This window comes from Pogonomyrmex barbatus, unplaced genomic scaffold (genome assembly GCF_055798465.1).
Source record: "Pogonomyrmex barbatus isolate J1 unplaced genomic scaffold, ASM5579846v1 scaffold4, whole genome shotgun sequence".
Lineage (NCBI taxonomy): Eukaryota > Metazoa > Arthropoda > Insecta > Hymenoptera > Formicidae > Pogonomyrmex > Pogonomyrmex barbatus.
The window spans coordinates 10593798-10617780 of record NW_028297138.1 but is presented as its reverse complement, the minus strand read 5'-3'; the positions used below and the strand labels follow the sequence as shown (position 1 = coordinate 10617780).

General features: G+C 32.1%; 3 protein-coding genes across 8 annotated transcripts; 2 read left to right on the top strand and 1 right to left on the bottom strand.

The window, feature by feature from the left end:
* Positions 1–197: 197 nt before the first annotated feature.
* On the bottom strand, positions 198–3610 carry Nup50 (nuclear pore complex protein Nup50). 5 transcript variants are annotated; one of them, XM_011648153.3, is made up of 5 exons: positions 3298–3610; positions 2579–2739; positions 1544–2508; positions 1315–1464; positions 198–1079 (listed from the first exon to the last, which is right to left on the bottom strand). In XM_011648153.3, exons 2-5 carry the CDS (start codon positions 2732–2734, stop codon positions 773–775), a joined length of 1578 nt encoding a protein of 525 aa, XP_011646455.2. In that variant the 5' UTR covers positions 2735–2739; positions 3298–3610; the 3' UTR covers positions 198–772. The 5 variants fall into 5 exon arrangements, with proteins under 5 accessions (XP_011646455.2, XP_088937124.1, XP_011646453.2 ...); XM_089080998.1 differs by having other exon boundaries at positions 2579–2751; positions 3381–3610; XM_011648151.3 differs by having other exon boundaries at positions 2579–2751; positions 3298–3607.
* Positions 3611–5813: 2203 nt separating this feature from the next.
* Positions 5814–14615, top strand: LOC105433063 (RNA-binding protein squid). 2 transcript variants are annotated; one of them, XM_011648156.3, is made up of 3 exons: positions 5814–5972; positions 6056–6547; positions 6724–14615. In XM_011648156.3, exons 2-3 carry the CDS (start codon positions 6134–6136, stop codon positions 7219–7221), a joined length of 912 nt encoding a protein of 303 aa, XP_011646458.1. In that variant the 5' UTR covers positions 5814–5972; positions 6056–6133; the 3' UTR covers positions 7222–14615. The 2 variants fall into 2 exon arrangements, with proteins under 2 accessions (XP_011646458.1, XP_011646459.1); XM_011648157.3 differs by having other exon boundaries at positions 5829–5972; positions 6030–6547.
* Positions 14616–15413: 798 nt separating this feature from the next.
* Positions 15414–23941, top strand: LOC148935790 (E3 ubiquitin-protein ligase SIAH1). Its single transcript, XM_089081009.1, has 6 exons — positions 15414–15533; positions 16209–17118; positions 19107–19447; positions 19523–19762; positions 20153–20345; positions 20463–23941. The coding sequence occupies exons 3-6, from the start codon at positions 19219–19221 to the stop codon at positions 20638–20640; spliced, it is 840 nt and encodes a 279-aa protein (XP_088937135.1). The 5' UTR covers positions 15414–15533; positions 16209–17118; positions 19107–19218; the 3' UTR covers positions 20641–23941.
* The last annotated feature ends 42 nt before the right edge of the window (positions 23942–23983 follow it).

The window sequence follows — 23983 nt, the reverse complement described above, 5'->3', positions numbered from 1 at the left end:
GTTGTAAAATGAATGTTTCCCTGTCCTGAATGTTGATTGATTTCCAAATATGTCTCTAAATCTTTATCTCGTAATACATAAATTATATTCTAAGTACAACATAATATTAGCAGAGGAATATCCAATATCTTTTTACTTTTTGTACAAATCGTTATAAGTTATAAATTAAGGAATTTGTTTTATAAGATATCAGACAATTTTATATAATTTTTTTTGCATTTGTAATTAATTGTAACAGTACAATTACTTCTAATAATAGTACAGAATATTTCAGCAGCTGTCACAAACATAAACTGCCTCGTACATAATATACAATATTGTATTTCTACTATATACATATATTTCCAATTATTATTATCACATTATTAATTAAATTTGCAACACAGTCAAATAATGGCATATCTGTAAATTTTTAGAAATCATTTGAATCATTGAATTCTTATTAGAGTACCTCTTATTAGAGAAAAGTCTAGTAAGAGGACAATTATGTTTTTATACATCTGTTAATGAAATAACAACTGGAAAACATTTACCATTGATATTTATCCATAATTCTTCGCTTCTAATGATTATGTTTAAGTTCCTAGGCGATCGCGTAATTTACATTTTATGGAATGACGAATAAAGCTCAACACGAAATCGTTATGCTGATTAATAAACGAATTTTTCATTATGTATGTATTTGCATTCATCTCATTTTCGTTATTCATTAGATAACATCAAAAAAAGTCTTTGTTCGAATACGCAAAACAAATTTTGCGCAACTTTTTTTCTATTTTTTATGTTTATTCAATGCTTCTAATAATTCATCCGCGATTTCATCAGTTTTCACTCTTAATAGTACTGGGACTGGTGGTGGCGAGGAATCTGGCATCGGTAGGCAAATCAACATTATTGTATTCTTGTTCATGCGTTTGGTGAGAATGCTTTGAGTTAACAGAGTATTAAGTAACAGATTACCCAAAGCAGTATCGGCACGTACTATCAATTGTGTCTTTCCGTTTGGTGTTGGTTTCAGATATAACATTCCAACGCCTTTGTCACTGTAATTGTTGTCTTTCTTCACAAAAACTTTACACCTATAAAAAAATAAATTATAAATTATAATTATAAATTATAATTATAATTATAATTATAAATTATAAATTATAAATAAATTATTAGTTGATAATTATTTGATTAATAAAATACATAAGATTAATACTGCAATAATAGTAATAATAAACATTAGTACTGCAATAATAATAATAAATAATTTTTAAAAAGGTCTGTATAATTTGTCTTTACAATTATAAATTAAAATGTACAACTTACCTTTGTTCATAAATAGCACCTTCTTCAGCTACTGGTTTAAAATCTGGTTTTGGAGGTTCCTCATCTTCCTCATCTTTATTTTCATTGTCAGTTTTATCCTCGGAGTCCTGCGGTTTTACCGCTTGAGGAGCAAATGAAAATGGCTTTGCACTGTAAATTACAAAAAAAAATATATATATATTTTCATATTAATTTTACATAAAAAAACCTAATTATGTTAATAAATTACCTTCCAAAGCTAAATCCAGCAGTCACATTACTAGTAGCACAACTCTGTCCAAAACTAAAGGTAGGAAAAGTAGAAGCGACAGACTTCGCACTAGATTTTGCTTCTTCTTCATCTGTCTTTCCACTGTCTGAAACTGCAGATTTGTGTAAGAAAGGATTACTTTCCACGTTCGTGTTGCCAAATATACTTTTACTAGCAACATTCGAGTCAATGTTTCCAAAAATAGATTTGCTCTTATCAGAAGTCATATCTGTACCAAATACAGATTTAGGGCTTTCTGTTTTCTGTTCTGTGTTACTAAATATTGATTTAGTATTTGCACTTATGTTAGAAAATATCGATTTTTCTGGTTTCCATTCCGTGCCAGTAGTTAAAGGGGAGTTTGTATTCGCGTTCAAATTGCCAAATGGCGATTTCTCTAATTTTTTTTCCATGTTTATATCTTGCTTGCTATTGTTCGATGCAATCTGTTTTGTGTGCTCTGCAATGTGCGAGGTCTGCGCTTTGGTACTTTCTTCTTTTGATGTAATCTCTTTCAAATATCTCTCATAATCTTTAAATATAGGTGTTAATATACAAAATGGATTAGCATCTACATGACTTTTTATCCATGTAGCGACACTCTCATTCAGTCCCTTCAATTTTGCGTGATAATCCGACGAGTGTTTTTTTGTCTTCTCATTCTTTTGCTCAACAGAAGTCTTCTTGCTTGTATTTGTATTTGATAGTGTCTGCAATTTGGTAGGGTTTTCCCTTTTATCAGCATCGTTCTTGGAAGTCTTAGAAGAACCATTGCTTGCAATTTGCCTATTGTTCGTATTTACAGTCGTCACTGCTACAGAAGAAGTATCAGTTGTATTAGACGCATTGCTTACATTAGCTAAAAAACTGAATGGAGACGGACTCGTTACAGGAGAGGTTTTAAAACCACTAAATGTCCCAAATGCACTCTTCACCGGAGCTCCCTAAAATAGTTCATATAGAACAATGACAGAGATAAATATAATCAAAGTACAAGGCAGTCAAGGCACTTACATCTTTTGATGGTAAACGACGCCTTGCTGTCTTTATAACTCTCTTCTCAAGTATATCGTTCGCTGCTAATGCAAATGTTCCTGCATCTTCTGGTTCACTCTCTTCATTCCAATTGTCATGATTCAATTCTGTTGTTGCTGCTCGCTTGCCTGACATTTCTGCTGCTTAATGAACTTTAAGTTAATAAAAGAAAAAAAGATCATATTAATTATGATAAAATAAATGTTATTCTAAGCAAAGAAAATGAAATCTTAATATAGTTAATAATTTAATGTAATTTCATACAAGTGATATTGTAATCAATATGTTTCTCAAAAGCAAAAAAAAGTGCTAAAATTATTCTTCCCATTGAATATTTTGAAATGACAGTTTGACTTATAAGAAATCTTCTTCAATATTGCGAAGTAAATTTTTATTTTTTTCGAAATATAAAGTAAAAAACAATGGAAAAGTTAAATTATATTATATTAGCAATTAAATTTTCGTGAAACAAATCGGTCGATACACGTTTTCAAGTCAGGTTATGTTTCCATATACGATATCATTCCGGCAAGTTTCTCGTACATGTAAATCGTCGGCTGAAGTTTTCTTAGTAAATAGTCTGGAGTGAACTATTTTATTCTATCAATAATCGAACGAGACTTGAAAACGAGACATTGAAAGTCTACTGCATAACCTCGCGACGGCAAGAAACGAAGATATCGATTTTTATTACTCACCTGAAATCAAAGAAATTGAAACGTTTGCCGCGACGATCTCAACGTTTTGCGTGTAAAGATAAAGAGAGGTAGCTTATACGTACGTTTGACTTGAATATTTCTTCAAGTTCACATTGCGATCAAAAGATGTCGTCCCGATTTCATGTCTCTTCGATTTTTTTTTAATTAATTTTTAAAATATTGATTTTTGCCTACTCCAAATAACCAATATAAGTACTCCATTGTACAATATATGTAATATTTTTGATCTCTATGTTTTCTGTCCACTTGATTCTATTATTATGTTAATATTTCAAACTTCAGGATGAAACAGAGCGATTTATGACATGTATATATAAGTATACAGCCTTTCCCATCGATTTTTCGAATGTCATATCCAAAATTGCATGCTCATTGTGTATAAACTTATATTACAGCCATTACAACGTAGTTTAAAATTAGTCTTTTATTAATTGTGCATACGACAGATTTTCTGAACATAATTAATTGATTATAAAATAAAGAATTGTGACTTGAAACTGAGAGAGAGAGAGATTGAGACTTGAAAACTTCTATTCACTATTTTGTAACCAAACACATTGAAAAATTTTGCTGTATGGTCAGTGGTAGTGAAAAAATTATATTAATGCGCTATGTAAATTCGATTGAGATAGAGAAAGGTAATTACAACCGATCAGATAATTTCTCCCTATATGGAAACTATTGAAAAAACAAAAAATGTCCACGTCTCTGTTCTAGGAAAAAAATGACACTTGTTTTTTATGGCTGAATCAGACTGCTTTTCACTTCGTGCTATAAAAGCTTCGAAGCATTTATTTTTTGATTGGTTAATCGATAAAATTTTTTTATTCTGAATTCAGTCAAACACTTCAAAGCATTTGTAACGCTAAATGAATCATAGCTCTAGTGTACATTCATTGTACATCGTATTTCGTTATTTTTTTTTGAGTGCAGAAAGGTGTAGATGGTCGCGTGTGTATTTCATCGGGCCTTATTTCTGAACATATTTCATTTCATTGCAGGAACTGAAAGCAGATCTATAGCCAATATTCAGCGCGCAAAGAGTGTGACGTACACGTGTTCGAATATAGCATGGATTTTAATATAGAATAAAAATGATTAATCTTGCTGCTTTATAGGAAAGAAGAAGAGTCAGGTGAGAAATTATTTATAATATATATTATATGTATAATTCAGAATTTGTACCTTTGCTTTGATATAAAAAAAACACTATTTAAACTTTTTTCTTCTTACTTTTTATTTTATAGATTCTTTTACTACATTTATTGTATTAAAATAATGTAGATACAGACGTTGGAAAAAATAAAATAAAATAGAAAAAATTATTAATTATAATTAATTTAAAAATGAATCTGTAGTATTTTAAATGTTAATTACAGAATTTAAATTCAGATTTTAAAAATCACGTGCAATTTATCAAATACTATCAAATAAATTAATCGATGCTTAATTTTAATTTATTAATCAAAACTGTACGTACGTTAATCAAAACTCTACGTTTTTTGCGCACACACACACACACATATATATATATATATATATATATATATATATTGATATAATTTATCTGATATTTTTATTCATGACATGAAATATTGGTATTTTTACTATATCACATCTATTATCATTATCACATGGCTCGATCCCCCCCTCTCCTCTCCACCTAAAACGTTAAGGGTGATCTTAAACGCACGTAAGAAATGGAAGATCTGTGCTATGCGTGTATAGTCACTGTAATTGGTCAATTTTTTTTCTCTATCCGGGATCTCGGATCGATTTCTAGATCGTGGACATAAGGCCTAATAAAGGATCTTTACCTTTTTTCTCTCGCCAACGTCACGCCAGCAGACGATTAGTCGACGCGCAATGCGTTTTGCAGTTTTGATATTTTACTACATTAACATAAGTTTATTGTGAATAACTTCCATATAATTATATTTTTGATATATTTTTCTGAAATATTAAATATTAATTTAAATATGATTAATCAATTTGATCATAACTTTAAGCAGAGCGTATGATTCATTAATCGCTCTCGAAGCAATGAAATCCACTGCTATTTTTTTTCTTATATCGTGTACAAGAAAAGAATGCGTCGATACAACATTAATCCAGTTTAATTTTTAGGATGATCAGGGCGCGCATCAGATATGACGATGACAGATAGTGCGTCGACGAACATCGACGAACATCGACGAACATCGACGAACATCGACGAACATCGACGAACATCGACGAGCTTATCGATGTGATAAATAACAATAATGCTCACGTTGGCGCCTGAACAACGCGATGTGGCTAAATGTCACATTTAGCTGAAAATGGCCGTAGATGTGTCGACAACAAAGAGGTTATTTCCGGCATTTCTCGCGCTAAGCGTTAAAGATTATTACCAACTGTCGACAACTTTTTCCCAACTAATGTGGAACGTTGGTGTCACGTACCGATTGGCCAACGGGCACGGTGGTAATAACGATGACCAATCGGCGAACGGAATACAGGACCATGTAGTAATTTTCACAATGCTAGGCGATGGCGTTCTTTCACCCCTCTTCTTTCACTGACTTTAAGCCGGCACGGACACACCGGTCTCTATTTCTTCGACCTTCTGGCGACGACGACGTGCTGTAGATCTGTGCTACGCGTGTATAATCGTAAGTTATCTCGTCTATACGTATGAGGCCTGTTTTTGATAAATCTTGATCCCAAAGACGGGGCGCTTGGTGTTTGTTGGCAGTCGGCACCCAGGTCTACGACGGACTTGCTTTGTCTTTAACGCTGCGAGACGTGTGAGGGGAGCGCGAGGAATAACAGAATGGCGGCCACAACGACGGATTTTCAAAATCAGTCCGACGCTGACGGCGTGCAGGACCAACCGGGGGGGCAGCAGGGTGCACAACAGAACGATATGCAGCAGACGAATCAAAGTCAGCACGACCAGCAGCAACAACAGCATTCATCCGGTCAATCACAGCAGCATCAGCAGGCTACAGCCGGCATCCCTGGCAAGGATGACGAGCGGAAGCTATTTATTGGTGGTTTGTCCCGCAACACCACGGAGAAGGAGCTCCGGGATCACTTTGGGAAGTTTGGCGAAATCGAGAGTATCTCGGTGAAGGTTGACCCTCACACTGGCATTTCCCGCGGTTTCGCCTTCATGGTATTCACCAATCCCAAAACCATTGACAAACTGCTCGCGTCTGGCGACCATTATATAAATAAACGCAAGGTATGTAAGCAACGCTGTCAAGCGTGATCTAGCCATTTTTTTTTTAGATTTAATTTCGCGAAACACGTGGTTACTCCGATAATTAGAAATACAAACGTCGTTTAATTTGCCACATGTCTGTTGCCCGACATTTTTATTTTATTTGTTTAAACGGCTCTTGCTTTATGACTATACAGGTAGATCCAAAGCGAGTCAGTAAAAAATCGCAGCATGGTAAAATTTTTGTGGGTGGTCTTACTCCAGAAATTACGGACGATGATATCAAGAATTATTTTGGGCAATTCGGAACGATAGTTGAACTGCAGGCTCCATTTGACAAAGTCAAAAATCAACGTAAAGGGTTCTGCTTTATTACGTTTGATTCGAAGGAGGTTGTATACAAGTTATTAAAAACGCCTAAACAGACCATCAACGGCAAGGAAGTAGACGTGAAAAAAGTGAAGGTTAATCCAGATCCAAGAAATCAAGGTTTCTGGGCACCAGGTTACGGATATGGTTATGGCGGTGGTTATGGCTACATCCCTGAATACAATGGCTATCATAGCGGCTATGATGATATGTACGCGAACTATGATTACGCCGGGTATGATGGTTACGACAATATGGGGTATGGCCCCAAACCACGAGGTAACGGTCCAGGACCGCGTCAGTTTCAAAGACACCAACCATATTAAAAAAAAAAAAAAAAATGAGAGGGAGAGAAAGAAAGTGTGCATGCGAGAGCGAACAATGAGAGCATATAGAGACAAAATAAATATATAAGGTGCTCCAGATCTCTTATGACAATAAGATGTGCCTTAATGGCAGACAATTAATTAAACTATCTGAAATTTGCATGTTCAAGCACATCACACAGCTGTCAAAATTGTCATGGATCGTATTATAAATAAATGACAAATGTTACACTCTCACTGTACCATATGCCATGCAATTCTTCAGATAATTTAATTAATTGACTTTAAATACACTTGTAATTTAAACATTATTATAGCGTTGGCATTTTGGTATTATAATTTTGAAATTCTGCCATTAACGGTTGTCATGAGAGATCAGGGGCTGCTTATATAAACTCAGAGATTGCCCTGCTATAGTGATGCCACTGATTATTACAACGTTTGGTGATTACATACGAGTAAAGTATCATTTATTATTATAGGTAGGACAAAAAATATTGCATCTAAATATCGCATCAGTCCGACTGAATCCGGGATTTTTGGGGAGAAACAATGGAAAAACAGGAAAAAAAGAAACAAATTGAAATGTCCTCAGAATTGCAAATATCTCGCTGAATATAGAACAAGCCTTGAATATCCCGAATTTAGTTTATTATAAAGATTATTCGCGCAAGTAACATAATAGCAATGGATATTAACAATAACAATTAAGAGTAACAATATTAATCTTTGTTTAACAATCGTTGAACAAAAAGTCAATCGTCCTCCCAAACCAGTGCTTTTGAATTAACGCAAAAATGCGACCGCTCGTTATATCTTTCTCTCTATGGCGTGTAAAACTCCAACATATTTCGAATTAACTTAATTGGCTACAATTAATTCAACCGAGGGAATGCTTATATTTTTAAGGTTGAATTCAAACTGGAGATGAACAAATAATAATTGAAAGTCATGACCCCATGTGTATTATTCTGTACATTAAAGGTGATTACACATGAAGTTTAATTATAAATTTAATTATAAAAAACATGTATATGGTTTATTCTTTGTAGCAACAATTGTAATATACTCTGTGTTTTGCTCTCAAAAGTTGCGTTCGGATCGTTATACGATAGAGGAACGTAACTCTTGTAAAGCGTAACTCTATTAAAGATGCAGTAATGTACAATTAGACATAAGAAGCAAAAAATATAACAAAAATGACGAAAAAATTTAAAAGATTTAGCTAGAAAGAACAAACCTACAACCCAATCGAAAGTCATGTTAATCGTCGTGTCCAAAGTCGTGCTTTTTACTGTGTCGATAATTTTTTATCGTGCAAAATATGTTCTTCAATGAATGTAAAATACGAACTTTACAGTGAGCTATACATAATGACATGATTTTTATGTCATTTTCTGACAGCAAATCACTAATATAATAATTCACACATACTTTTACTCCATTCAATAAACTTTTTTCTGTTTATACGAGCAAAGTTTGGCGCATAAAGATAATTCGAGACCAAGTAAAAGTACGAATGAACACGAACGAACGAATTGTAAGATATGAATATCAAACAATACATTGCGATTGTAAAGTTAAGCGAGAGATACAAAAGAGAGAAAAGATAGGGCTTCAAAAACATACAGCGACATAGTATATGAGGAGAGAATATTCAATTTCGAGTATGTTGAATTTGTTGACCGATAGATCACTTATTTGTCTTATACTACTAATTTACTATTAATGTGTACATCTATTATATTGGGTTGTCTGAAAAGTTTATGTTACACTTTCAGATTATTTGCTAAAAGCTCCAACAAGAAATCTGAAAAAAATTGAATTTTCACAATTTTTTATAGATGCAGAAACGAAAGCATATATAACTGAATAAAAATATGCTACATATAAAAACATCACTTGGGCACTATTTATGGAGACCTGGCACGAACTTTTTGAAAAATTTCAAAAATTTAGCATTGTATTTTAATAGTCATTTATATATTAGAAATTTGAGTTTTATTATTCAAGTATTTCTTTATTATAGATTGCCGTTGTTTTTCAGATTATACTGAAAATTTAATGGAATGTAATAATCCGAATCATTAAATATTTTAATTTTTGCAATCTGATTATATGATTGAAAAAAATTGATTTATGAGAGGAAATAGGCTAATCCGAGTTTAACATAATTATTGATTAAATCCAAATATGTTTGTTGACTTCTAATTATAACACGTTTTCTGATCACACAATAATATGTATACGACTTTAACCTTGAAAATATATACAAGCTATCGTGATCGGCATTATCAAGTTGGATGACTCGATGGAGAAAGTAAACAGAACAGAATAATAGTAATGAGGAAAACAAAAGTTTAGATTTGTCCATAATTATTATTCACAAATTCTTTATTAATTATATTAGGTTAATATTAATCAAATTAATAGATGATATGTAATGCATTAAAACACTCCATTCGTAATCAGGGAATTAATTGACAGACACTATAGATTTACGTAATATACTTGATTAATTTATATACTTGAATAATATTAGAAATTTCGTGATTTTTACATAATCTATAACAGAAACAAAAATTAATAGTACTCGCATGTCATCACCGACAAGGCTCTCAAGATTTTTACGCTCTTTGTAATTTAAATTACTCTTTGAAAAAAATCATCGAGTATGTCACCCTCAATTTAATTTATTCAATGGATCTAATAGAAATCAGAAATTTTTTTCATTTCTAGAAATTTATGTAGAAATGTCAAATATAATATGATGATAATTATATTGATACATTATATTAACATTATATATCAATTACAAGTTGACACATAGTTGAAAAGAATTAAAAACAGCTAATTTTGGTGACATATTTTCACAGAATTGACAAGTAGATTCACAGATTAGTACGTAAACTTCAATAGAAATATTGAAATGATAAGTTCACAAGCGGTATTTATTTCATGATTTATTATTACTTATCTAGAACTTTATAAGTATATTTATAAGAATAATGTATTAATGTATTTAATGTAATAAGTATTAACATATTGTATATTTTATTCTTATAAATATTGATTTATAAACATAATATAAACGTTGTCTATTATTCTTATAAATACATATAAAATTATTTTTCAATAAGAATAATGTATACAATATATTAATATATATTATGTATACAATATTTTTTTAATATTACTTTACACATTACTATAGAATAGCATATATTTTACATTGATTTGTTTACATAATTGAATAATCAAATGATAAAAGTGCAGTTTTAAGTCAAACTTAGATATATCATAGATGTAAGTATATATTTACGAAATATTTACGAATAATAAGTTATGAAATTAGTATCGCAAGCTAATCAATTATATATTTTGATAATCACACGAGCTTCCATAATATAGTTAATCTTTTATTGTACCTTGTTGGTGATGTTTCCTTAAAAGAAGATTCTATTTTAAAACTTGTTGAAATAATAAATGAGGGTAAGTCGCAGTTTACTTCTATTAGATTATAATCTATTAGAACAGTAAAGAATTTACAAGATAATTCATCAATCTCAAAGAAAGAGAGAATGAGGAAAGCTGTATTGAGGAATAACGTGCTTGTAAATTTTCTAATACTGTTATATTAATATGTTTCGTGTTTCATGTAAATGACTGGTCATCTTCCGTTCAAACTATTTAATGTTTTATAAAATAGAACCGTGAAATATTTCTTAATATCAGTTGTTCATTATTCTGAAATACAATTTATTTAACAGATGTAACAAATATGTCGTGTGGATTACATACACGGCGTAAATAACAAATTATATAAAATTGATACAGCGTACATAAAACGTGTTAATCAATAGAAATCAATAATTTTATTGATTTTTATTTTCGTACATAAAATTGATTCATACATCGGTTCTACCTCGGATTAGTCTACTTTTTCGGCGTACGTTTGTAAACATGGTTAATCCAGAATTCTATTCAAGAGTTTAACTCGAATGAATGAGATCGCAATTTCAAAGGATTGGTTTTTTAAGTATCTTTATAATAGATAACCTAGTACAGATATTATAGATAGATTTGAAAAATCTTACAGTCATCAACGTTTAATTGACATTTGATTATTGATAAAAGGATTGAGCGTTAGGGATTTTTCTTCGATTCTTAAATTTTAGATCTTTTTAATGAATTACCACTCAGTTCAATTTACGAGTTGCCAATGGAAAATCTTAGATGCATGGTGGAAAATCAATTGGGAACGTTAATATATGATCTACAGAGTTTTGATCAATATTTGCTTAATATTATTTAGTGAATAAAGTACTCAGTTTGGTAGTTCCTTGAAAAAGACGAAGAAATCTAATTGAATTGATGGGTAGGAGAAGGATTATCCATGGGAATATTAGAAACAAGAAAAGTAATTCTTTCGTTTTTCTAAAGAACGAGAGAGATTAGGTTTCGTACCAGTATCGGAAATCGAATTTGGATCTTTAGATCATTAATATTTTTGCTTCTGCGAAGAAGGAAAAAAGTGTCTTGTATAAAAATCATTGAAGCGACGAAAACTTGAAATTAGATAAGAAATGGCACAATGCGAAAAGTTACGCGTACTAATTGTAAAAGAAAATAATGCTTGATGCAACATTAAAGAAAAAAATTGTCAATTTTCACTCATAATTAACGCTTTACCGTTTCTTCAAACTTTGCGATTAAAAGCATTAATTATCTAGAAGTATTTCATCTTTTTTTACGACATTCAATGTTCTCTCCGCAATTGCAAACTCTCGCTTTATTAAAACTGTGAAAAAAAACAGATTAACAGATTATTCATGGACCAAGGTCTTAGATCAATATACATGTCTTTCTTTCTTGTGCAACTCATGATTATACACGCGTAAAATGGATAATGCCGCATATAATCTATTTCTTGTAATCAGACTTTCTTGTAATCTAGTATTAAGTCTTGTAACTTAAAAAGTGGTGTAACAAAAAATAGTGATTGCTGAGAGACTACGATGGATGTACATATATCGTATGTATTGTCGCGTGCGCATACATACATATATGTATGCGTGTTTGTAATAGATACGAAACATTGCTAGAATAGAAAACATTTAGAGAAAACAAATAAAAAAAGAATAAAAAATTGTATTATAATTAAAATATCAACGTCCTGTGTATAATACGTGAAGCGCACGCGAACGGCGAGTCCAACTGACACTTCCTGCTGTCGATGAAATCTAAGCTTATAAAGTCTATCCATAGTGACGAAAAGAACAAAAAATTCTTGCGGTATGATCAGTCTAACACAATATTTCTTCTTTTTCTTTTAGTGGATTTCTGACCGATCAGAATCACGATATCGCAATTAACCAAGGTCTTTAGATCCGGTATCATTTATACAAAGAGATATTATAACGCCGAATGATATTTCCATGAAAATATTTTCTATTATATGTTTACAAAAGTGTTTTAAAAATTTTCAATATTCAATATTCAACATTCAATATTATGTACTATTATTAATATCATTGTATATGCGCGGTGGCAAGTCTGGGAATCGAATCCGGATCTTTTACTCGTTAGGCAATTACTTTAAGATTGTTCTAACTAGTACCCCAATGCAATATTTAACGCAGCATCTGCACGCTATCATACTATCACAATATCTTAAAATGTATCATGAAAAACGTGTATCGCCACAGCTAATTGGCCGATTAATTTGTCTCTAATAATGTAAGGCAGATAAAGCCCATCATGAAACAAAGTTCTATTATTTGCGTGTCGTCTGTGCGCTCGGTCCGTATTCGGAAAAAAGAAAGAACGAAAAAACATGTATAATGTTGTTCAAGATTTGTAATATTAGGTTTAGAATTAATACATATCGATATTGATGCCTATTGTCTTTCTCATTTTTCACTTGTAGCTATCTTTTCGTAACGTATATTAATCTCAAGGGAGATATAAGTTTTTAACATATACTTTACAGAGTTCTCTATGATTGCAATCAGTGTCAGCTTCATAAATACAGAACCTAAGAAAATTGAAGAAAATCATTCATTAATCATTAAAAGAAACCGCAATTATCTAAGTTTAAATATATATATATATATATATATATATATATATATATTAATAAGTTTTTAATATATATATGTTTTAAATATATAAAATATATGTATAATGTACTTTTACACATATATTTTATATGCATAATGTTATATATTTTTAAATAGCATTATATATATATATATATAAACATATTTCAAATGATCTAAATTAATTCTAGATTAGCTTGCCTTTGAGATTACATACTGTGAAGAGATGAAGTGAAGTATGAAAGGAAATAGATGTGAACATTGACATGTATCAATTGTAAATCTAATGCCCGATTTCACCAACGTAGATTTATTTTAATCTCGGTTTAATTTGCTCTTCATGTTTTTCTAATTCTTAAAGCTAGGAAAAGATGAAGAATAAGTTGAACCGAGATTAAAGTTAATCAACGTTTGTGGAATAGGACATAAAATTACTAATCCTGGACAGCATTGACGTATGCAGAAATTATCATAATTAAAAGCAATCATTAACGAGCTGAAAGTATGAAAAATTTTTTTAATTGATCCAAGTGTGAACTTAAGTAGAATGTTCGAGACGCGAAGATGATAGAGGATGATGAACGACTTTAACGTTTCTTTCACATTTCTATCGAGCAGCAGTTCCTGTTCGCCGTATAAAGACTGTTCTTCATATCGCGAAAAGACTGTTAACACAAGTGATGATACAGGCTCTAGGAAATCTTAACAATTAATAGAACTTGCGGTTTCGACTACGAAATTCAAGGGAAGCTGACTAACATAATAATTGTAAAGAATGTAGATAAGATCATGGGACTACATTTAGATACATCGAAATTATATTGTAACGAGGCCGAAGAAGCTACATTCAAAGAAAAAAAAAAAAAAGAAGAAAGATTTTTCCTCAGACGTCGCAAAGGCATTAACGGTTTGGCTTAACTCAAACTTAATACATGCGAATGAGGCCACAAACCTTATTCGAAAAAAAGCCTTTATTCGACTTATTTTGCGCCGTAGAATCACTCTTTTTTCCGGTTGTACCACGTACTTCATCTCATCTGCGAATATCCCTAAGCCAAGCCAACTAATGCCTTTGAACTTAAATCTGTATACTATGTATACCATATTTGCTGCGTGCGAAAATATATATTAAAGAGGGGTAGTATAGGGAGAGAAAAAGAGAGAGGAAAATTAGAAGGAAACGATACAGATATTTTGTTACTATTAATTACTATTCGCCTGTTTCGCCCATGACACAGTGTATATTTTAATTATAGCAAAAATAAAAAAAATAAATGCCGATTATTTCAAAAATACACCTTGAAACACTTAGTTTACAATATCGATTCAATTTTACGTGAAACTAAGAGTTAATTTTCTGAAGAAAATGGCAAATTTTTCTTTTCATTCAAATATACAAATATATAAATTTGCCTTGACTAGTAAAATCAAGATAAAATCTTTAAAATCAATAAAATCTTTCGTGCATTCTGTATACAGGAAAAAAATTGTATACAGGAAATAAATAATGTGGCCAAAATTAATATTATACTATTACAATTTAATGGATATTTAACAATTAAAATATACAATATGTGAATCATGTATCATTTTATAAACATTATAGATATCTATGAAAATAAATGTTATTAACAACAAGATATAAACGTCAAATATTGCTTGGATGCAAAAAGCCACGAATAAAATCTGAAAAATTTATTAAATAGATATTAAACTATTATTTAAGAAAACCATCAAGACTTCAGAGATGTTCATAATTTTGCGCTTTAACAAATAATAAAATTGATATAATTACAACGCATATTGTTTATTTAATATTTAATAAAATTAAAATATTTTAATCAAATAAATAATATAAAAGTATAAACAAAAGAATTTGAATAATTGTAAAAATCGGTATATTTAACACACACACACACACACACACACACACACACACACACACACATATGTGTGTGTGTGTGTGTGTGATTAAAATGTGTGTTTTAATATGTTTCATTTTATTATTAAATATTCATTAAATAATAATGCATTGCAATTGCATGTTAATTTTGGCCATGTTTTTTTGTTTTTTTCTCCTCTATGTTATGTATAATGTGTTTTTTTATTGTCTAGCAATAACATCTGGAGGAATGGAATGGAAATGATATATTATCAACGAAATATTAAAAACCAACAATTTTATTCATCAAAAAATTTTATGACTCAAAGGTAACTGAAGAACATCGATATTATCAACTATTGATATAAATTTTTTCTTGCTGACGCATATTTGAACAATGCATGATTAAATTTATGATTTTTATACAAATATTTCATAAATATGACAGACTGTATTATTATACGTATTGTCATAAAAATTGCAATTGATTTATATAAAATTTCTATGAATAATCAAATACGAATAGAAACTATAAAAATGCAGATTTATATAAGATTATCACCAAGTCAGTGAACATATTCTTATATAGCAAAATTTGATTCTATAGATAGAATCAAATAGATAGGTTCTATATATATATATATATATATATATATATATATATATATATATATATATCAAAGATACTTAATATTCATAGCAAAGATTTTTCTAATAAATATGTTTATTTGATATTCGTGGAATATCGTCATTTAAATACCATTTAGATACCCTTGCTTAATCAACTTTAAGTCTGATAATATTTAATGTCCTAAAATATCTTATAAATTTTATGAGAATCTTTTTACAGAGAGATTTTATAAGTTTTTTATTAAATTTTTAAATTAAATAAAAAAATATAAATCCACTATTAATTTTTTATCATTTCTTTTTATAACTATTTTCTTGATTATTTTTTTTTTATATGTGACACCAGTTATTTATATCACACATATTTTTTTCAGATTTTTCTGATAATTTTGGAGCATACACAGCCATAATTGACGTTGATGATGCTCTCGACAGATGTCACCGTGTTCGCGGCGATGCTTTCGCGATGCCCTCGGTGTTTTTTGGCACAGCAGTTTCCGTCAGTCCGGTGTGGTGGTTACTGGTGAGCCGCGCAGATCCATCCGTGTGTGTGTGTGTGTGTTTGTGTATGTGTGTGTATGTGCGCGCTGGTGTAACAGCTGTGGCTGGCGAGTTCTCGAACGCGTCGGAACGGCTCTTCTCGCGCGGAGAATCGCAACGACGCCCGGGACGCAGTAGCGATAGCGACCGTGCGGATCGTCGCGCGCGGAGAGAGAGTGTCCCCGGGAGAAGCCACGCGCACGGTGCTATGCCTCACCCAGAATCGGCACGCGGGGTGCCGTCGCGATCGGTCACGCCGCACCGACGATCGCGGAGATTCGCGATGTAGCCCCCTCCCGCCTCACCCCGTCACCTACTCCCGTTGCTGTCGTTGCTGCCGCCGTTGCCGCTCTGCCGCTGCTCCGCCGCCGCTCTCCTCATCTCTCAACCCCTGTGCTCGAGCTCGAGGAAGAAGCAAGCACCGTATCTCGCGTCTCGTCGCAACACCCCGGTCACATCGATGCGTCGTCACTCGACGTCAACGGGCACTCGCGTAACGACGCTCACGGATCCTGACCGCCGCGTCGAGTCACCTGCGACTACGTGTACCACGCCGTTGTCATCGTCGTTGACGTCGCCGTCATCGTCGTCATCGTCGTTGTCTCCCGTAAGAAGTGCCTTCTCTCGATCAGCCGTGCGAGCCTCCCGGGGGAGGCGACGACCGTGCACGTCTCACCTGACACGGCGGTAAAACGCGATCGTCTTATCGATACACACCTTTGTCTAATCCTGCCTACTGCTTCGGTGAGTTGGATAGCCTCGCAACGCGATATACCGAAGAGATGAATTAACGGATTGGCGTAGCGAGAAGAGAGAAAAGAAACGAAAAAAAAAAAAATGTAGAGTTCGTTATGCCTTTCAATTTTCACGCCGCTGGAAATTGCGGCAAATAATCGCCCAGTTGAACTTGCCAGAGTCGATGCATAGGTTCCAATCCAGGATTGAACTTGAGATTAGTTTGATTAAAAATTAATTGCGTTATTTCTATTTTTCACGAAATTTCAGATTCTAATGTATTAGACTTATCAATAGATATATAAGCTAATTCGGTGTTTTTTTTTTTTTTATTTACTCATTCCTATTGAAATCGTCATCTTTCCTTTGCATTGGAAATCCGGCAATTAATGGAAAAGTGGACCAAAGTTGTAGAAAGTAATGGAGATTAGTTTGATAATTAAGTTTATATTATTCATCTATAAAGATTTCATCCATAAAGTTTGAATTTTTGTGAAAGTAGGCTGAATAAATTTACACACCTAATATATACATATATATAAAAAAATCTTCCGCGAAAATCGGTGGAAATGTACGATCACCTCACTGAAAAATATAGAAAAAAAAAGTTGTTACTGAAATTATCTTATCTGTGCTCTCTATTTCCCAAGAAGATAATTTGATAGATTCATCGGTGGATTAAAAATCGGAGTAGCGTCATAATCACATGTATTTTTCCAGATTGGTTACGGAAACGTGTGTCTCTGACTTTGCTATTCACTCGCCAGATCGAAAAATTTCCAATCGTAGTCGGCAAATTCCTTTCGCGCTTAATGTAAATAACATGCGTTACGATCGCACGACTTGACATTGCATAATACTATCACGATTGTTTGGAATCTAGATACGTATAATTATTATATTTGTGTCAAGTAATAATGCTTGCAATCGTATTGAAATTGACATGAACGTTTTTTTTTTTTTTTTTTGTTTTGAGCGAGTGATGAAATGACAAAAAATTGAAATTTGTATAACTCAATTGGGATTAATATTCATTTTGGTTAATTGATAAATGAAACGACGAAACAATTGAAGATTCTAATGATGCGATAAGGCTACCCTTCGACAAGAATATGATGATCCTTTTAATCAAACTGTAATCTAACAATTGACAGAATAATTAAGTCATTATTTCATCGTGAGTCATGTATCCTTGTCTTATCATGCTTAGCTCTATAATTATTAAATCGATATGTACGTAATATGTACACAAGTGTCATTAGTGATATTAACTTAATGATACATTCGGGTCCTCTATTTAAAGATACAATTAGTTCTTAAGTATTTAGATCCAAGCTTTCTATTTTTCTGCTGTTATTCTCGTAAATTAAAATTCTAAATTCTTTTTCTTTTCTTCGGATAAACAATTGTATTCTTAATTTGGCATGAAAATACGTATCTTTGTTAAACTCCAATTAATCTAATTGTAAAAGTTTAATAACATGAAATTTTAAAAATATTTTAAGAATTTGATTTAATCCTCTTTTAATTTCCAATTGAAATAAATAAAAATTGTCAAAAAATTAATTCAGTTTATCATCAGAAATCAAAGTCATTTTAAACTTTTCACAATGATTTTATATAATGATCGCAGTTGTAAATAATAACTATATTCATAGCACGTGAGATTTCTGACACATCGCGCATTAATGCCGGGTTAAGATTTTGAAATTCGTCAATGGTAGACTTTTATCGTTGAACTCTCAAAATTTGAGGATCTAAAATTATCTGGAGAAATAAAGTCTGGTTGTGCGTTGCACGTAGGGTATACATTCATAGACAAAGATAAAGAAATAAATATTTCTTAAGATCGATAAGACAAAGAGAGAAAGAGGAAAAATACGTAAGCACACGTGTGACTGATGTGTCCGGTACGCGAATGCTTGGCACGAATGCTTAGGGTTAAGATATAAATTGAAATATCAAGTCTCTTGTTCATTAACATTGCGATTTTGCAGAGAAGCGAATCGACTAGTTGAAAGGAAAATGCATTGCTGAGACAGCGCGAAAAAGAGAAGGGAGATTGTTGTTTGAGTGAGACAATCCTCGATACATAACCTAGAAGGCAAAATGTCTCAATTAAACATCAGCACGGGCAAAAGAGGACGGGGTGTCGCGAGCACCTCCGCCTCGACCGTATCCGCCCTGAGCAGCTCCACCGACCTGGCGAGCCTCTTCGAGTGTCCCGTTTGTTTTGATTATGTGCTTCCACCTATTCTGCAATGTCAAAGTGGACATTTGGTGTGTACAAATTGCAGACCAAAACTTTCCTGTTGTCCTACGTGTAGAGGTCCATTGGGTATGTCAGATTTTTCTTTTCTCATTATCGACATCTCTTGGGTTTATATCTAACATTTAACTTGTATCGATGCAGGTAACATCCGTAATTTGGCTATGGAAAAGGTGGCGAGTAACGTGATGTTTCCTTGCAAGTACTCCACTAGTGGCTGCACTGTTTCGCTGGTGCATACGGAGAAGGCAGATCATGAGGATGCATGCGAGTTCCGTCCATACAGCTGTCCCTGCCCAGGTGCGTCCTGTAAATGGCAAGGATCATTGGAGCAAGTGATGCCACATCTTATCATGAGCCACAAGAGTATTACGACTTTACAAGGTACTATATTTTTGCCATTTTATTATTCTTAATGTAATTATTTATCAGTAAATAAATAACCGAATAAAAATTTAATGACTTTTAATTTAATCATGCGTTAATAATTTGTTTTATTATATAATGAAGAAGACCACATTTAGAATCGAAACATCTGTTAGATTGTTTATTATGTTAGATTGTTTATTATTTTATCAGATTGTCTATTGGCGTTATTTTGCTTATGTATGTATTTTGATAATTTAAATACATTATTAGTCTCTTTTATCTAGCTCGACTCGTATAGTCTTGTTATTTATTATGATTTATTATCCTTTGAGCCTCAATTATATCTAATTTATTATAATTATTTATATATTATATATAATATATTTTTTTCATTACTTCTTCCAGGCGAAGACATTGTTTTTTTAGCAACTGACATTAATCTTCCTGGAGCTGTAGATTGGGTCATGATGCAATCTTGCTTCGGCCATCACTTTATGTTGGTACTTGAGAAACAAGAAAAATATGATGGACATCAACAGTTTTTTGCAATTGTACAATTAATCGGTTCCAGGAAGCAAGCAGAAAATTTTGCTTATAGGTAATTTTAAATCGTTATTTTTGTAAGTAATATCCAAGAATATCTTAGTAAATATAAATTCAATGATATATTTTTGTCTTTTATTTTATATTTTAATTTAATTATCATGTTCAACAGACTAGAACTAAATGGGCATAGAAGACGTCTCACATGGGAAGCAATGCCGCGTTCGATTCACGAGGGTGTGTCATCTGCGATTTTAAATTCTGACTGCCTTGTATTTGACACATCCATCGCGCAGTTATTCGCTGACAATGGAAACCTAGGAATTAACGTAACAATATCTATGGCCTGAGGAAAGCCAGAAAAAGCAGTGTAAGAAGAAGAGACATCAGTATCCAGACATATCGTGCAGTCCTCGAGATTGTGAGTGCGGTAAAGTACTCAGGTGGGGCTGCCCGTTATGCACAAAAAATAGTTCTTTTTACGTTACCAGATAGATAGCAATACAGAGACGTTAGGGAAATGTTTCGAGTATGTTGACGATATGCAGCACTTGAATGCTCAGTGCAGAATTATTAAAGTGCAAAAGCTTTAAAGTATACTTGGATGTTATATCGATATAACATGCCATGTTGACATCACAGATAAATATAATAAATATCCTTTTGAGATATCCATGCTGTAACTTTAGAGCTTTGATACTGAGCCTGATATCGAATTCCGAAAGAACCAAGTACCTGATATCCGCGGTATTGTCATATTACTCTTACTCATTTCGTATCAAACTTTCATTCATCTCTTTAAAGAGATATAATACATTGTAAATTCTCTTGACATATTTTTTTGTTTGTGTTTTAATACTTCTGGACTTGATATGGCAAATATAAAGACTATTATATGAGGTTAACTTCATAAATTCACTATGAATCTCATTCTCAATTATCTCTTACTCAATTACTGCATTTCATTTTCCACTGATATACATTTTTATATTTACTGTTCTTTCTTAAATTTATTTTCTTCAAACTTCTAAAATCATCATACTTTCTTGTACTTTTTATTTCATTAGAGTATGCATATGTTTTGTATATAACGCGATAAATTTTGGTTTTTGTAGTTAACGTAACTGTTTTCTTATTCTATATTATGATGACACATATGATACCATGCTTTTTGTATGTGCAACTTTTACATACAAATAGCGGTAAAAGGCAGATCAACTTTTCATGATCTAGTCTGAGTGTCGAATCGAGATGCTAATATTTTTTACAATAGTTGTATTAACATGGTGTGGAGCAATGTTCAATTGCAGCAAAGTTCCTGTAAGCAAGATTAAAAAGGAAGTTAAAAATGACTGAAGCAATGATAATAAAAAAAATATTTTGTTTAAATTTTAAGATGCGTTGTAGCATTTTCTCTTTTTTTTTCTTGCAAATTTTATATTATATATATTAATCATATTATATTTATTTTTAAATAAAACTTATTTTATTAATATTGATGCAAAAACAAAAAATTTTCCTTTGAATTATATTCAGTATTCACTGATTAATTTTCTTAACAAATGTCTTTTAAATAAGTTATATCTTATAGAGAGTACGATTCTAAACAGTCGTCCTCGCAAGATTTTTCTATAAAACTATAAAAATCTTTTTATTCTTGTGATTTGTACTTTGCATTAGATTCTTCCTTTTTACTGTTATTTCATATAACGTCCATAAATTTTGAAAAGCAATGAGATATTTAGCAGAGACAGAGCATTGAACCGAATTACATTGCAACGCTCGATAAATCAAATTAGATAGCAGAAGAAGTTGTACAGAGAAAATTGATTTCTTCGAAGGAACAATTTAGACTGAAACATAATTATACGAGTTGGCTAGGCTAAGTCTATAATGATTGATTATATATTTTTCATAAATTGCGAAAACTTACACGAATTTTACTTTTGCTAAATAATTCACGATTGTTGAAACGATCTTATCAAAAGTTCCGATATTGGATTAATATTGCTGTATTCTATATCATCAGCGAATTATGTGTCGGTTTAATGTTCTGTAATATGATAATGAAAAAGAGAAGATTCACGAGTGTATAGGCGAAAGCACTGTTATTGTAAATAAAACACGATAACTTAATATGTGATATAATTAATATGGGTAATATACATCACAAATTACATGCTGATATTCACGATGTTGGAAATGATTCGAGGGAACCAAGTGCACGGTGTGATACGCACACCGTATACGATTAGCGTGTATTATCATGCTTGTATGATTATATTTACGTCTTACAGGCGGATGTTTCATTTTGGTAGACTCAAATGAGAAATAAGCGGTTCTTGGCGGTTACAGAAAAACGGAAGAAGAGAAAACGAGATCGAACGCCTGAGTTTCATGTTGATTGTTATATCGTATTGAAATTGCAGAGAGAATATCTTCCCGATTTTTAGCGTAATTCGGCACTCGGTCGAGATTGCGATAGGCAGTGCGTCCTGTCGTACTAAGATCACACGATGAGACTAATACGCGCGGAAATTTTGCATAAATCGTTGTGCGACGGGGGAAGAATGCACGTTAGATTTTTTTCTCTGACATAAACGCGGTACTGGTCGGTGATCTAATGATTTATGTTCGAAGGAAACGCGTTACATTGTTAAGTATCTTGTACATACGATAAGATTAACGATATAGCGTAATCCTTACCCTTTAACTAACTAGTAATTTATTCTCTAGCATTCGCGAGAGATATGCTGTTTTACCTATTGCTGTTTTACGAAACACGATCATAGAGAATGAATTTTTCGTTCGATTCTCTTGACGAGTATATTCGCAGAGGATTATTATGCAATATGTAATATTCCTCCCTTCAAAAAAAGAAATATAGAAATAAATTAATTGTGTTGTAAGCTGAATGAGAGATAAATAAGTGAGCTAGTGAGTGATAATACATAAAACGTTGAAGGCTTTGGAAATGCGCTGTCGTATGATAATAACGAGCGATAATCTCATCGTCATTTCGTTTCTACATAAGTCTAATTGCGCCTTATGTTAGATCTATTTTATTAAATTAGAATATTATTATTGTACACATCGGCATTTTAACTGATACGTTGAAATTATTATGTTATCTTGGATAATTTATTATTAAATGAGAATACTGTAAAATTATTTATAGGAAGCGGACAGTTTTACGTTTAGAGAATTCTCTTCCGAGATATTCTCCTACGCACTTTCCATCCGTTGATTTTAACAAAACTTTTAGCTATTTGCGAGACGCTGTGCGAATTGCAATATGAAGAATATAATTACATGAATCTGTACATTTGGCACTGGAACGCCTGACATATCCCGGATAAATTCCCAATTCGAGTGAACGAGAACGTTTTCCTTTGTTTTACGACACAATTGCGATAATCACAGAGACGAGGGATCACCGTGAATGGCGAATCTACAATGGGATCTTTCTACTCTCTGCAAGACGTCTACGGAAAAGCCGGCGGTGCTCGTGTATATTCGCAGAATAGTATAATTGTCGAGAGGATAGCTTTATTTAAATATAAATGTATATACTTATATATGCATATTTATAGAATTTACAAAATGTTCAAGCCATGTATAAAGAGCATGAATAAATTTTTTTTATATATACTTTCCTATCACAGGCAATATTTTCTTATCCTGTATTTATCA

What these genes read in the sequence shown, in the direction of transcription:
- Nup50 (XM_011648153.3), bottom strand. Translation starts at nt 2,734, where the DNA reads ATGTCAGGCAAGCGAGCAGCAACAACAGAATTGAATCATGACAATTGG. An exon ending in GCTGGATTTAGCTTTGGAAG is followed by an intron (nt 1,465 to 1,543) that starts GTAATTTATTAA and finishes TGTAATTTACAG; the next exon opens with TGCAAAGCCATTTTCATTTG. An exon ending in GGTGCTATTTATGAACAAAG is followed by an intron (nt 1,080 to 1,314) that starts GTAAGTTGTACA and finishes ATTTTTTTATAG; the next exon opens with GTGTAAAGTTTTTGTGAAGA.
- LOC148935790 (XM_089081009.1), top strand. Translation starts at nt 19,219, where the DNA reads ATGTCTCAATTAAACATCAGCACGGGCAAAAGAGGACGGGGTGTCGCG. An exon ending in GAGTATTACGACTTTACAAG is followed by an intron (nt 19,763 to 20,152) that starts GTACTATATTTT and finishes TACTTCTTCCAG; the next exon opens with GCGAAGACATTGTTTTTTTA. An exon ending in GCAGAAAATTTTGCTTATAG is followed by an intron (nt 20,346 to 20,462) that starts GTAATTTTAAAT and finishes CATGTTCAACAG; the next exon opens with ACTAGAACTAAATGGGCATA.
- LOC105433063 (XM_011648156.3), top strand. Translation starts at nt 6,134, where the DNA reads ATGGCGGCCACAACGACGGATTTTCAAAATCAGTCCGACGCTGACGGC. An exon ending in ATTATATAAATAAACGCAAG is followed by an intron (nt 6,548 to 6,723) that starts GTATGTAAGCAA and finishes ATGACTATACAG; the next exon opens with GTAGATCCAAAGCGAGTCAG.